The following is a 16,202-nucleotide window of genomic DNA, read 5'->3' as shown; positions in this document are numbered from 1 at the left end:
CCCCACATTATCCATGTTTGCTTATTGTTTGCCTGGATTTTCCAACATAACGCTTTACTGCAGCTCGAGTGAGCTTTGAAAATAGACCTACCGTATTACTATGCAGCAGTAACATAACTTTCATCTACCATAAAACACCTCTCTCAAACAAGTTTTGAGCTTTTGCAGTTTGATGGCTGTCCTGAAAGATGGGAAAATGGTCATCAGCATTCTAAATTTAAAACACATATAGTTAAAGGAACAAAATATGCAAAACCACATATGGAACATTGACTGCATGGGGGCCCAAGACCATGGGAAATTATTTGCCTAAAAAGTATGAAATGATCAGGTTAGGCAGGGAGGTGTACGTGTCAATCAGAGGCCTGGTGGGTAGCAGGAGATTACATTTGCTTCCTGGGGCTGTCTACATTAATAATGCATGCACTCACTGTTCTGTAAGGCACCTTTAATGCATTCACTACACAGCATATATTAATGGTCTAAACATCCGTCACTGGCTAATTACTGATGAAAAGCAGTCTTTAATTTCAACGGCTGTCAGCCCAGCCATTACGCTCACTTCTTGTTACATGTGTTTATTTAGTAATTTGCTATGATTGAGTTGCTGCTGCTGTCCTCAAGTTAGAATAGTTAATAGGGCAAATGAGCAGCAGGAGGCGCTAACTGCTGAGTGACATCTCTTTTATTACCCTGGAGAAGACATGCTGATGGCACGATCAGCCATGTTTTCTGAAATGGATGCAACTGACAGGGGAGTTGTCTATAAACCCTTATGAATTAAGGGAATTACTGGGGTCTTACTATTGTCTCATTGTTTCTCAAAAAATAGAAAATAAATTGAGGAAATTTCCTCTGCACTTTATGAATTAGATGATTTCCAGATGGTCCTTTTGTTTGATTAATGTCTTCAAAGCGCAACATGTAGCATTTAATAATTCATCATTATTAATGTGCAAAGTTTACTTTTCTCTAAATCTTTAAAAGATCATCTTGTCGCAGGGCTTCAAACTGTATTTGGCTCCATGTTATGTTGTTTTGTGATGCCGAGCTCTGTGTCGTCTTCTGCAGAAGGCGCTGAAATGTCACCAGAAAAAAAGCCATTCTGAAAGGATTATAGTTGGTCTCTGTGGCTGAGACTATTGTGGTGCGTGATCATGCTCCAATAGATGGATCATTGCTGCTAAACCTTCCAGCTTCGACTCTAAAGGCAGTTTAATGACTCGTAGGTGTGACAAGCATCTCTCGAGCTGTTAACCTCACCTGAGAGTTATGGCTGCGTACAGTACTAATATAGTACTGATAATGATTCAACAGTCTTTGGAGGCCACAGATTAAATATAGTGACCTGATCTCACTGTATCAGTTAGAATGAACAGGAATTTGAGGGATTCATGTTTTGTGTCTGACCTTGACAAAGTTTCCTAATTAATTTCCTGCTTCTTGAACTTAGCACAACTATAATGCATTCCTGAGCACATTTGTATTTCTGATATTTATTAATCATTAAGTCATTTATTGCGGCTTTCCATCTATCTAATGCTGATTATGGCTGCTGTAATTAGCACTCAGATTGCTGTACGTGTGGGCTTCTGTGTGATTATTTGACTGCTCCCAAGAAAATAAATCTGTACCTTGAGTGGAATTGAGATTAAAACGATTCCATTTTTGCTTTTGAGGCGTTGTAATTACCACCGACTCTGCTCCAGGCTATTTCAGCTGATTGATTGAATATCTAAAATATTGACCAATCCGTCCAACTTTAGTCAAAGTGTGGAGCACCTGGCCAAAAACGAAATCTGAAAATCAAAGTCAAATGACATACATTTTCTGTTGTGGTGTGTTCCTCTGCCATGATCCTGGCAACTTATCTCATAGTCTGCCAGATGATTTATTAAGGCTGCTCTGTTCAGGATTTTTGTAGCCAATCACCAATCGCTGGAAGCAGTATCGGCCAATACGATCACAGATCACAGGCCCTATTTGAAACCTTCTATTTATCGTATATTTATTTAACTATTCTTAACATTATTGTGTGTTAAGTAGGGCTGTCAATCCATTAAAATTTTGAATCACGATTAATTGCAAATTAATCAACTTTTTTTCTGATCAAAATGTACCTTAAAGGGAGATTTGTCAAGTATTTAATACACATATCAACATGGGAGTGGACAAATACGCTTGCTTTATGCAAATATATGTATTTATTTATTATTGGAAATCAATTAACACAAAACAATGACACATATTGTCCCGAAAGCCTCACAGGTACTACATTTAGCATAAAAAATATGCTCAAATCATAACATGGCAAACTGCAGCCCAACAGGCAACAACAGCTGTCAGTGTGTCAGTGTGCTGACTTGACTATGACTTGGCCCAAACTGCATGTGATTATCATGCAGTGGGCATGTCTGTAAAGGGGAGACTCGTGGGTCCCCATAGAACCCATTTTCATTCACATATCTTGAGGTCAGAGGTCAAGGGACCCCTTTGAAAAGGGCCATAACATTACCTGAGATCCTGCAGTACTGCTGTAAAGAAGACCCCTCATTACATCGGCTTTACTTTTTTACACTGAGCCAAACAAAGCTCACATAATGCTGCCTTAGTTGTGTTTTAAGCATGCCGACAGGACGTGTAACACAACAGCATCAGCGTCATCTAGTGTGTGTTCTTGTAGTCCAGCCATGTTGGCTGTCCCTTTTACACAAACGTCCATTTGGCTCTTTTACTACCTCCGCTGCCGGCTTAGTGACGGAGCAACAATGCCCCCCATTCTGTGTCTTTACCTTTTATACAGAACTGCGAGGTGGGATAACGGCGCAACATTCCCGCCTTGAACAGCCTCTGTGAAAGGAGCTTTAAAGACACAACTCACAACTCTGGTGAAGCCATTTTAGCGGCGCGTAGAGAAATTGTCTTGTGTGTTTTGCGTCATCTGATCGTCTCTTCTGATTCACCTTTTTAGAAACCACGATCAAACTATTTAAATTTATTTATTTCATTTATTTCCACCTTTACCAGCATTACATTAAAATACTGCTTCAATATTAATGCACTTTGAGCACAAAATATCTGAATACGTTTTGCAGTAGACTGTTCAAGACGAAGAGAGGGACTTGCTTCATCATGGATATGTGATTTATTAGTGTTTCTGCATACATGAAACAAAAGTCTCTCAGAATGATCCGTCTGGAGATATTATAACCTGCCTCTGTTGCTCCACACCTGACTGCGTCTCCTAAAGCTCAGAATTTATAGCGGTAACAAAACCAGGATGATGGCGAGAAATGATGAAAAGCTATTGGCTTGCCCCCCGTTAGCGTATGAATTTGAGAGTCTATCATTTAGCCCATAACATTAGGAAAATGACGCACGATTTACAACCCAGATGTGGACTGTAGCTGGTGGCATCTCTACTGTTGCTGATAATCTGTATTCATCCTGTCATTTCTTGTGCTCATTACTTCATACAGCTTTCTGTTTAGCTGCAGTATCTTATGCGAGTTACTGACTATGAATGATATCATTAAGAAATTACATGGAGATTTAATCAGGCTCCTCAGAGTTACAAGTGGCCTTGTTTACCCAGAGTGCAATTTTTTGATTTCGAGCACAATGCAGTCTGACGGCTTGAAATATAGCTTCAGGGCATAATTCATGCAAATGCAAGTGGTTGAAATGTGAATTAAATGGCTACAGTTCGATCACTTTCAAATTATATTCTATACGACGGTCCCACAAATAAAGCCTCAACCAGATTTACTGCCCGTCCCTGACCCAGCCCCCATACTGACCTTGTATGGCAGGACGACGGCAGAGCCTCCACTGATGCCCACGATGGGCACGGCCGTCTGAGTGGAAATGAAGTCCAAGATCTGCGCCACGGCCTCCGAGCCAACGTTGTCCTCGAACACCACTCCATGGACGCGGTTGGTGGAGAGGGTGTCGCAGATGCGGGTGAGCAGTGCCCGTGGGTTGGTGTTGTTGACCAGCACAGTGATGGGGTTCACCTCCAGAGGCAGGTCCATGAAGTTTTCCCGGCTTAACCGCCCCTTAATCTCTGACTGGTAGGCCGAGCCGCTGAACACCACCGCTACGTTCACAGAAGGTGTGGGAATCCCGAAGGGCCGGCCTGAACAGAAGGGGACGGTGCAGAACAGCAACAGCAGCAGCAGCAGCGGCGGCGGCCACCACGGGGAGACGCTCAAGCAGCCTAGACGAACGCCCATCTCAGTCACCTACTGCCTGGAGGAGGGGTCAGAGTGGAGGGAGGGGTCAGCAGAAGGATGGACATGTTAGAAATGCAGGACCAGTTGCTGCCTTTTTCTGAAATGTTGTGATAATACGTAATAATCCCTCCTGGCCGGGCAACCAAACTGCCTTTTGTTTAGAGTTGGCTTATTTTGATTAATGACCTTTTAGCTTCATCTCTGCTCAGTGTGCTGGTCTGCCTGCCATAACTAAGACAGTGTAAGAGCCCATTACCGGAGCCCAGAATAGTATTTTTAGAGTGTGTCAGCGTGCGACATGAGGCTGTGGCCAGGCTGTTGCGTCTTAGGGTGGCAGCTGCCACCCTGCTGCTGTTGTATTCAGCGGTCCAACCCAACAGATGGTGTCCAGTGTTTAATGCAACAAATGGAGAACAAGAGGATTTATCATTTTTCTCTCGTGACATTACTTTTCGAAGCTGTTGCTTAATTTTTTTCAGCGGTCCAAAGCATTCAAACTTAATCTGCCAAAAGATCTGCAATGCTTGGGTTTGGCTATGCTGATTCATTGACATCTACAGTGTCATTAATATGACTTGTAAGCTGTTTGGGAAAGTTTTTCCTGTCTAGTTTTGAAACTGACATTTGAATTATTCAAACGGCAAAGGCTATATTTACAAAGGGATTGAAATCCCCAAGTTGGCCTTTTGCAAGAAATCCAAGCTCTTTGTGCAGCATTGCATCACTAATGGACTGGATTGTAACCAGTAACTCTTGGCCAAACTGTCTTAATTTCTTCCCAAACCCCTAATTGCTGTGCTTCCTGCCCTCTGGAAGGTAATGGAGGAGAAACACCATGGCAGAGCTCCGTGATGTCAAACCCTGTAGCGTTGGTTTAACATGCACATTGTAGCCAGACAGCGGTTTGTGTTGAGCTGTCAGGCAGACTTAGGCTCTTTGTCAAATCTGTCACAGTAGTGTTTGTGGCCCTGAGGGAGTGTTGCACACTGGTCCCCTGTCACAGAGATCTGATCCACCATGTGATGGAATCCCAGTGGGGTGAATATATTGTAATCCCTTGGTAATCCCTGCCAGGCGTCATGGCCTACGGCTTGATTGTAGTGTATAAATTTATCAAGAGATTTGGCTACTGCACGAGGCTCAGTGTAGCTTTGTGCCGCAGTTCTCCCCATGTTCTACTTCCTGTGTGGGGCTGAGCCATGAGCTCCCCTTAGAAAACACTGCAAGCAGGCAGATAGACAGGTGGGCTGGAGAGGAGCACCGACGCTTGGTTGGTGCATCTCTAGAATATTTATCATGTGATTGTTTTTCCAGTCATGTCACTCCACTGAAATCCACATAAAAGACGTCACACGTGCGTGGGGAGCTGTACATGCTATGTCCTACATGTGATTCTCCAGGTAGGCGCTGGCTCATAAATCATTTTATAAATTGATTAGTCCCCACCGTGAGAGGGCATCTGCCACATTCCTCTCAATGACATTCGCAATGTTTCAGCTGCGACAGCAGTGGAATAGTTTGGGGTTAATGTCTTTGATGGGGAGCTACGTACGTGGTCAAAATGCTTAAAAGCTCCGACCTCCCATGTGTTTAATCAAGGCGAGGAAACAGCTGAGGCAGATATATGAAGGTCGAATCCCGGGGTGGTGGATATAGAATTAAAGCAAACAGGGAATGAGTCATCAATAACTTTGTGACAAGGCTTTTTTTATTGTCAACATACCTTTTTAATACCAAGGAAATAACTACAGAGACCAACTTGGGCACCGAGGGTCATCCAATATAACTTATTTAAAAAGAAAGTTTGGATTTTTTTAAAGTGGGGTTGTATGAGGTACTTATCTATAGTCGGTGTATTACTACAGTAGATGGTGCTCGGCACATCCCCAGTTTGGAGAAACAGACCGGAGTACCAGCACAGGAGCAAAGCAATGTACTGCTGTGGACGGGGGCAGCAGCAAAATGTATTTTAGAAAATCAATATCAGTGTACGCTACTGTATATTTAGGATATTTTCACCACTTTACCTCGCTTTCAGACAGTTTTCTTTCCGACGGTAAACTGAAGTTGTTATCTATGCTCTCTTCAAAGCTGCAAGACTCCATTGACGAAAACAGTAATTTCACCTCGCAGAACACGGGAGTTGCTGGTCCACCGCTGCCTTGATCGGTTCGTTTGGTTGTGTTATTGTGTGACTTTGGTGAATCAGAACTGACCCGTTAAAACACTTAAGTCACACAATAACACAAACAAACTAACCGATGGAGGCAGCAGTAGACCAGCAACTCCCATGTTCTATGAGGTAAAACTACAGTTATTGTCAGAGGAGTCTTGTGGCTTTGAAGAGAGCATAGATAACGGCTTTAGTTCCTCGTCGGTAATGGCTGTCTGACAGCAAGGTAAAGCTGTGAAAATATTTTAAATATAACGTATAAACTGAAGCTTTTTTTAGATTTTGCTGCTGCCCCCGTCCACAGCAGTACTCTGCTTTGCTCATGTGCTGGTACTCCTGGCCGTTTCTCCAAACTGGGGGCGTGCTGACCACCATCTACTGTAGTAATACACTGACTATAGATAAGTACCTCATACAACCCCACTTTAAAAAAATCCAAACTACCCCTTTAAGATTTTGATTTTGAATAGTGCAGTCAGCTAAGCTTTGTCACGCAGCTGAATTGCAGATTTGCTGGGCACTGACCCCTGAAACTAAAAGTCAGCAGAACCTGCAAACTGCACAGATATATATAAAGAGGCTTTTCATCTGCTTGGGCTAAATCCTCCAAAAAGTGTTCCTGTGTGTACAAGGGCTGGAGGCTTCACTCTGATGTTGGGGATCAAAAGTCACTGTGGAGGATGCATGACTCGGTGCATCCATCACGACACACAGTCTATTTGGCTCTGAAGCCTGGTTGTAACAGATACAAACTACATACTGTCGTCTGAGCTGTGAGCAAGGGACAGGTTGCCGTTTACGTCATGGCGCTGCTACAGACTGGATTCAGCATGAGTCACACTGTACCTGGTGATGGAGGGAGTGATATCATTTACTACCAAAGCCCTGTTATCCTTATGTTATATATAGACATGCTGGTACGACCCATTTCATGTACGCATTTCATGTATTTCATGTACAAACGTACTCCATTTTTATGTAACAACAATCGATCGAACACTTCCTAAACATGTAGTAGGGCTGCTCGATTATAGCAAAAATCTAAATTCTGATTATTTTGGTGCGCCACCTTCACCTCGGGCCTTTCCAAGCAGGCGTAGAGCTGGTCGCGGAACACCACTATGGAGGATATACACCTGGTGAGTAGGGCTGCAACTAACAACTATTTTCATTGTCTATTAATTTGTCAATTATGTCTTGATTCATGGATTAGTTATTTGGTCGATAAAATGTTAGAAAATGGTGAAAAATGTCAATCAGTGTTTCATAAAGCCCAAGATGACGTCCTCAAATGTCTTGTTTTGTCCACAACTCAAAGATGTTCAGTTTACTGTGAAGTAACCAGAAAATATTCACATTTAAGAAGCTGGAATCAGAGAATTCTGACTTTTTTTTCTAAAAAATGTACTTGAATCGCTCAATCAATTATCCAAATATTTGTATTATTTATTATTTATTTATATTTAAAATTAATTTGCGGTAACACGTTATTATTGTGTTAAATTTGACAGCCCTAATATCAATTCAAGACATAGTTCATGATAGATTCACCTGCTATATTACAGATTTACAGAGATTTTTGGAGTTGTAAATATTTTTTTCCTGCTTATCTGTAACAAATATAGCCATCGAAAGATTGTCTTCTCCCTTTTTGTTGAACTGTGTGCATCAGAAGCTTCAGTACATACAGTGTTTTGACTAATTGCAAACAGGGACCTTTCAGTTTTCTTTGGTGTTTTTCTTTCTGGGCCACTTCAGAGCTCTTTATCCCCCCGCTGTATTTGATGAAGTGCCTAACAATACCAGTGAAAATGTGGAGTTATTGAAAACTAACAGACTGATGTCTGTATGTTATTTTGTATGTTTTGTGTTCTGTTCAAATATTGACAATGCTTCTATGTCACAAAGGTTGTTCAGTGGTTACTCTGATCACAGATAGCTAACATCATACGTTATATGTACAGTATGTCTTCTAAAATTCAAACTGCTGGAGCTGCTCTCCCTGTTGGATTGGCAAATTATGTAGCTATAATTCCAGTGTTTAGATCATTTCAGTGTAATTATCACTTGCCTTAATCACGGAGGCACAACACTGAAAGTGGCTATTTCAACAGACACTTAACTGTAAAGATGCATTTTCAACATTTCAACATCTGGCTAGAATGTGTCTCCAACCACCTGCTCAGGTGATGAGCAGTCACATAACAATCCATCTGTAATCCTTTATGCAAGCATGTGCACTTTTACTGCAATTTTGACTTTGAATAGCCACCCTTGAAGTGGCTATTGTAAATATAGTATTAGTGTGTTTGTACTGAGAAGCTCCTGTCTTAATGTGTAAAACTGTGAGAAGACAAATAAGGCAAATGGCACTAAATAAACAACATAAATGACTTATTATGCCCCTTTTACACTGCACTGCAACCCTGAACTTATCTGGAGGAGCTGTATGTGAGAATGCAATCGAACAAATTGTTCGGACTGGACATTAAACTGACTTTACCCTGCCAACTCCCTAGTATAAAATCCATGTAATGCCCAATTGAGCCCATGTGTGAATAGATCTGCTCATTGTCTGGAGAATTCACGGCGAGCAAGTGGGCATGTTGACATTTCTATCATGGGGGAAACCGAAAGAAATGATTGTCCATAGTTAATAGTGATTTAATCGCGAATTAATCAAATTTTGTATCTGTTCAAAATGTACCTTAAAGGGAGATTTGTCAAGTATTTAATACTCTTATCAACATGGGAGTGGGCATATATGCTTGCTCTATGCAAATGTATGTATATATTTTTATTACTGGAAATCAATTAACAACAAAAAACAATGACACATATTGTCCAGAAACCCTTAAAAAGAAAGGGAAGAGAAACTCATAAAAAATATGCTCAAATCATAACATGGCAAACTGAAGCCCAACAGGCAACAACAGCTGTCAGTGTGTCAGTGTGCTGACTTGACTATGACTTGCCCCAAAAGTGCATGTGATTATCATTAAGTTGGCATGTCTGTAAACAGGAGACTCGTGGGTACCCATAGAACCCGTTTTCATTCACATATCTTGAGGTCAGAGGTCAAGGAACCCCTTTGAAAACGGCAATGCATTGTTTGTACCAATGGATTTTCTTAGGTTTTCTAGTTTCATGTCTTAAACTTTTAATGGTTTTGTGGGTACTAGCTTTTTTTCTCTTATATTGAACCACAAACTTTCACCAAGTTAATGTGTATTTATAGGGATTATGGTCTGAGGAAAGAAGGTGCGGAGATGGCAGGAAGTCTCTCAGTTTATGCTGTTTGGGGAGGTTTGGGAGGTCAGTCCCCATAATGTGACTGAACAGACACATGTCCCTGCAACATGATTAATAAAAGTACACCCACACACTGCAGTCCTATCTCCCAGTGGCAGATTATTTAAATAACTGAAGGAGTTCTTACAACCTCTCTTGCTGGGCTCTTGACAAAGTCAGTACCAGTACAAGGGAACATAGAAAAGTGATGTAACTAAAGAAATCACTTCAAAAGCTTGACCACTTTCCTATTCACTGTTCCAACGATGATGTGAAAATGTGTAAGAATAATCTAATGAGAGATTAGATTCAATAAGACTTAATATGAGACTACATTTTCAAAGAAAAACCTGTAGTAGTCCTTCACTAACAACCTTTGTATTCTGTGTCTTCAGGGTTGTTTGACTAACAAACATTTAAGATGTGCTTATCCCCCTCTAGTGGGTGACATATGGTGGAAGCAGTTTCTTTACAGAATTAGCTGCCGTTCAAGAGAGCAAATAGAGGCTGCATTTAAAATAACTGCTCACCTTTATCACACCATCACATAATGATTTTCTCTCCTTTGCGGTTTAATCTGCGGTGCCTCCACACCTGAACGTTATAATAAACTGAGCAGGTAATAATGCAAATGGTACATCTGCATGTTCAGCCTGCACGTATGTTATCTGCTCCTGTATGTTGAATATTGTTGATAAGGTGAATAGAATTTCCTGCACACGTTGGCACTTCCTGCTCAATATGTATGGCCTTTGCAGACGCATTGATGAGAATATGAGCACAGTGTGTTATGTATATTATAATTTCACATATTGGTTTTTCTTTATAGTATAATTTACCTCCTTATTTTGTTATTTCATACTGCATGTGTGATTTCCATTTTTCCACATTTTCATTTCAATGCCTTTTCTTTACCAGGCTTCCCCCACAATGCATTTTCCAAATTTCATCTTGTTATATCTTGTAAAACTAAAGTTCCACTTCATTTTCTGGTATTGACCATATGAATTGTGAAGCCAGATAAAAAGCTGCCATCTATTGACGAGTTGCCGCTGAGCCGCAGAGTCCTCCAACTGATTCCTGATCCAGCTCATTAACGCGAGGCCGCCGCGGTAAATACATCTGGCTGAGAAGTGAGGTCTCATCGGCGCAGTGTTTAATGACATGCTTTTATATTCTGGGCATAACGCCTCTGCTGCAGCTGTTTAACACCGGCACCTGTCCCATCTTCTGCTACTTGATCAATACACTCAGCCATGCATCTGCAGCCTGCTGCATCTGTGGCTCACATGCCGATAAACCCGTCCTCCTCCGTGTCATTATCAGTAAAACTGCTGACCAATCCAAACCGTCCAGAGCATCTCCTTCTAGGACTGATATTACGCCATGCTCCAAGAGCCATTTAGTCGTCTGTGACCTTTATTGACCTCTATTGGTAAGCTATAGGAAAATTTATATGACTTTTCCATAAACCAACGTAAACACGTTGCCTTGTATCTCCCAGCCGCTTAAGCTATAATGATCTGTAGTCGACAGAAGCAAAGTCACAAGAGAAGTGAGGATATAAATGAGTGAAATAGCTAATTAGAACAAAGAACCAGCAGGGACCTTCAGCGAGGATCTGCTGCGTCGCTGTACAAAATGATTCCATGATAATGCTTCATCAATATTTGTTTTAATGCTTGGCTTGAAACGTGATTAGACTCTATTAACCCAATCTATTCCACCCTCTTTTTGAGGACAGGGGATGTTCAGGAGTGGATAAAACGTTAACAGTAGATGTCACATAGAAGTGGTGTACATCATCTGAAAGCTGGGAGCCTGAAGATTAATTTGAGATGCAGCTCAGTACTGTGTGTCAAGTTGTTCTAGACATTAATGAGAAATACATATTAATTAATAAATTAATCAATCAATTTAAATAAATTGCGAAAGGGTATAACAGCGTAAAACATGATGATAGAAGTATATGATGGCCATTCCCATGCTCTATTATGTCTCATAAGTTGTTTCACCAATTTTGGGGTTGATACCATTTGTTACACAGATTTTGTGCTAAATTTAACAATTTTTTTTACAACTCGAGCATTGATAAAAATGATCAGTAATCCCTCCAAAATACCACATTAAGACACCAAGAGCTTGAGGAACACCATAGAAAAAGCCATGCTGTGATTTGGTTTCCAAAACTTTTGACATTTGGAGATTTCTGCAAGAAATTTGGCGATTGGATGGCGAGCACTTCTGTTGTGGAAACTGCTCAGAAACCCCCTCATTGTCAATCTGCCTAGGAAAGCCATCCATCCTCTGAATGCCCTAGGTCTCAAGTCTGTGGCTGTAGAGGTCACCACAGGTCATTATATACAGTGAGGTCACGTTTCAAAATTATTATTGATGATTATAATCATCACACATGAATACAGTTGGACTCATTGGATCCACAAGAGTCTCGGCTTTACAGTGATACCCAATTTATGTAATTCAAGACTGTTTAGGGACCCCAGTATGCATAAATATGCAAATACATCATTTTAGAATAGGCAAATATTACACATTTATACTGCATTCAAAAAACTGCATGGTTTTTGCCCCAAACTGCATGTGATTATCATAAAGTGGGCATGGCTGTAAAGGGGAGACTCAACTAGCTTGCAGCCCGCAGCAACGTCTGAAAGACAGAATAGCGACCGTTGGAGTGTTAAGGGGTGAACACTGTCCTTCTACTTCATGGCTGTCTTCCTGAGAAAAACGACATCAGTCCTTTCTTATTAATGCCTAAATACAACATGTTTATGGTTAACTGACAAGGATCTCCAAAGGCCTTGTGAATTATGACTCTTGTCTAGTTGTACCCCCTTAAAACTTCACAGGGAGGCAGTGGATGTGGATGGATGGGCCGACTGCTGTTTATTGCCTGTCTTCTATCAACAGTCAACATAGGTTTCTTTTAGGGGATGTCCTGATCAAGTTTTTTTTGCCCCCAATCCCAAACTAAGTCAGTTTATATTGAGTATCTACCAATACCAAGTCCTGATCCGATACTTGTATTTTCCTAGATAATACAGCTGCACAGTGCAAACTTCAAGTATATTAAAATTGTTAAAATCAACCTCTCTGTAATCTCTTTGGCCCTGTTGCTGTCTCAAGGGAATTTCTCTCATTCTTAAAAAGTTTCCTTCAATATTTGTTGCTTTGGTGGAGCCTTTGCCAGCCCCTGCTTCGCAAGTTAAAACACCTGTGTGAAGTTTATAAGATACAGCTTGCTACAGTTCATCCATCAGTCCATTTTCAATGCAGCTTATCCTGTTCAGGGTTGTAGGGGGCTGTAACCTATCCCAGCATGCATTGGGTGAGAGACTGTGTATCAAAAAATGTATCCACCCCCATTGACATTAATTGTGGTTTAACAAAATATTAGAAACACCTTTCAATACAATGCAACACAAGCAGCAGCCTGAAGGCCTTTGCACGTCGGGGGCTTTTTTTTGTGCATTATATATTTTTTTGAACTGTTGTTTTGTCATGAAGGCACAGTGACATGTGCGGAATTAACATACGCCTCCCATTCACTTCAATTCTAAGTGAGCTAAAGGACAATAAAACATTTGCTTCGGTGGCGAGGCAAATTTGCATCTTTGAATTTGCGTGGACTTCAACTTTGGTGAACTGTCAGGCAAATATTGCCTCGGCGGGCGATGATCACTCGCCTGCATTCACATTTGTCGTGTGACCGTGCCCTGAATACTTTCACAATAGAACTTGAATGATTGTGCCTATATTCGTGAAACAAACCAAGACGGTAAACTTTATTACTCTGTTCAACCTTGACAAAGGCAGCGCAGATCAGATCCACTCTTTCCGTTCTTACCTTTTACAAATTTACGACTCACTGTATATTACCCCAGAATTAAAATGGATATTTGACCACCACTATTACAAAGAGTAAGGACTCATTTATCACCACATAATTACGCTGGTCACGTCTCTTTTTGCTTCCACCTGTATGAATATGTTTAACTAAGCTCTGATAAAAAAATAAAAATACAGCCATGCTAATCTCCTTAAATCCACAGCCATTTAACTAATCTGTAGATTCATCATTATCGTAAGCACAGTGAGAGCAGAAAGAGGTGACGAGCCAAACATACCCCCAGTTTGACATAGTTGGCGTGTGTCCACAGATTTGAGTCAATGTCAAATCAAAAGTATTTTATGAATTCAGTTTCCCCTCCAAGCTGTAGTATATCCAAAGCTTCTCTCCACTGGTCTGAATGTGATTCATCTTAAGTATCTTGTGACCCATCTCCGACAAAAACAATATCTGGAGCCAAAATCAAAGGTATCTCTTCGACCCAGCATCTATCTCTGACCCTCCCCTGCAGGTACTGACCGATCATTTGGGGAATGCTGAATCAGATCATAAGCCAGAACATCATAAATAAAACCACAACCCCTGCTGTCCAATGCTATCCCCATCTGATCTTTGGTCATTTGTTCAGAATGCAAAAGCCACAAGACAAATTGAAATAATGCCAAATAAGTCCTCAGTGTATAATTTCTCTGTGAATGATTTGGCTGCTCCTCTAAAACATTTGAACAGCTTATAACATTAGTTATAGGCCACTGCAGAATCACAAACACAACAAGCATCCTGTTAGCTCTGTTAGAGTTCTATTCAAACACATTAAGACAACAACTAGTCTTTATATTCATGAGGCTGAGTGTGGCTCAGCTCCACATGGCCCGGCGCTGAGTAATGCAAATGGATTTAATTAACAGGGCAAGACCACTTTCTCAATCGCAGTAGTCCAGATAACAACTAGACTGCACTGTTACTACAAGTCCCAGAGAAAAACAGCCAAAACAACGTTGGTTTTAATGTCCAATAACAAGTCCCAATAACACGACCAAAAGCAAGTACAACACGGCAGATTTTTTTGCCACTTGTGTGACATTTGTGGCTATAGGGTTGGCAGTGACGGTTGGTTGGTTCAAGGTCAGCTTAAGGTCAGTTCTTTCAGTTCAACGGCTAACATATCAGAATGAAAAATCCAGATACGTGTTGTGAGGTCCTTTGACCTTTACTTTTTATCTAGTGCCACAAACATTTCCACTTATCCTACACTGTGACTAGTGACAGCATGCCTCTCAAAATAGTGATTGAATATCCATGAGATTCAGATAAATGTAATGCTAATATTAAGTGCCTGTAACAAATTAGAGTGTTTTAATTAGTTTATTCCAAAGTAAAAACTCTACTTGGATGTAACAGTAAATATTAGGTTTTTCCAAAATGAAAAATTAAGTAGTAACAAAGTAAAAACATAGTGTATGGTCTTCATAATGAACAATCTTTTTACTTTGTTTGAATGTAAAATTTTTACTTTGGCCAAACAAACATTTTGATTTACATTAAATCATAATTTACGGTTTTCAAATTACTGTAACAAATTACAGTATTTTTTTTAGGTTGATCCAAAGTACCATTTTTTCCTAGTGTGAGGCTGATAAACATTCACCTCTAGCCATGTTTCCATCTAAATATATCATACATTTTAACCAAATTTCAACAAAATCGGCAAAAGAAAATGCAAATGAATGCTTGATTCCATCCACTACCGGTAAGCGATTATTAGTTAGTTGGTTCATCAAGATAAGCAGTAGGAGGCGCCAATTATCCAGTCGGAAAAACAGTTATACTATTGCAGAACAAGATACAGTGAGAAATAGAGTGCCAGTCGAACCTCAAATGTTGAAAAACAATGTAGAAAACTGGATGTACATATGACATTTGTGTTAGTTCCATGTGTTGATGTGAGGAAGGTAACATCAGATCTGTGTGGAGCGACGAGGATACTGGGGATGTTATGAGAACCGGTACTTGTGATTCTGATAATGTGACAGTACTCATTTTTTTTTCAGTACGGTATCGTCAGGGCTAACGAGCGAGAGACTAACGACGTCCTGTCGTTGATAGAAAATGTGTTTGGGATGCAATAAACTCACTATTGACAAGATTTCTTAAAAACAATCACTTCGGTCAGAATGGGAATGAACTATTGAACTATTTTTAGTCTGTTCAGCAGCGCAGAAGCTTCAGTGGATGTTGAAGTCACATGCTTCATGTACATCATGTGTTGTTTTTCAAGATTTTTCCAAATTTGTGGAAAATGGGCAAATTGAAAATGTGCATAAAAACAGGTGGCACGAAATGCATCTAGGGTAGAGCTGAGCCTCACAAGATGAGTTGCAGATGTTCTGAAATAGCCACTGTACAGAGGAAAAATCCTTTTGACTGAATGTTACCATTGTCATTTGTGATTGTATAATTGTTTCATCTTTATGGAGAAAAACAGAAAAGGATGGGAAAGACAGCATGGATAATAATATATAGTTTCTCCAGTCCAGTTCATTAAATAACTGCAGGCTTTATCATTTTAATATCCCTACAAGTAGCAGTAAACAATGAACTTAAACGTTTATCTTCAAGCAAATGTGACATA

At 40.5% G+C, this 16,202-nt stretch overlaps 1 protein-coding gene and 1 long non-coding RNA gene across 3 annotated transcripts in view; one reads left to right on the top strand and one right to left on the bottom strand.

Moving 5' to 3' along the window:
• The window catches only part of LOC141780580 (uncharacterized), a 148,990-nt gene that overhangs the window by 57,609 nt on the left and 75,179 nt on the right, over positions 1 to 16,202 (top strand). The gene's annotated exons all lie outside the window — the stretch shown is intronic.
• grin2ca (glutamate receptor, ionotropic, N-methyl D-aspartate 2Ca) overlaps positions 1 to 16,202 on the bottom strand; it is an 89,906-nt gene that overhangs the window by 56,292 nt on the left and 17,412 nt on the right. Inside the window, exon 2 of one of the 2 annotated variants that reach the window (XM_074655852.1) lies at positions 3,801 to 4,247. In XM_074655852.1, the coding sequence (XP_074511953.1) occupies positions 3,801 to 4,235 (435 nt within the window). In that variant the 5' untranslated portion in view covers positions 4,236 to 4,247. Of the gene's footprint in view, positions 1 to 3,800; positions 4,252 to 16,202 lie in introns of both variants that reach the window. The other variant, XM_074655851.1, reaches the window with a different exon arrangement.

Source organism: Sebastes fasciatus, chromosome 13 (assembly GCF_043250625.1).
Source record: "Sebastes fasciatus isolate fSebFas1 chromosome 13, fSebFas1.pri, whole genome shotgun sequence".
Classification (NCBI taxonomy): Eukaryota; Metazoa; Chordata; class Actinopteri; order Perciformes; family Sebastidae; genus Sebastes; species Sebastes fasciatus.
This window is presented reverse-complemented; position numbering and strand designations above follow the sequence as displayed.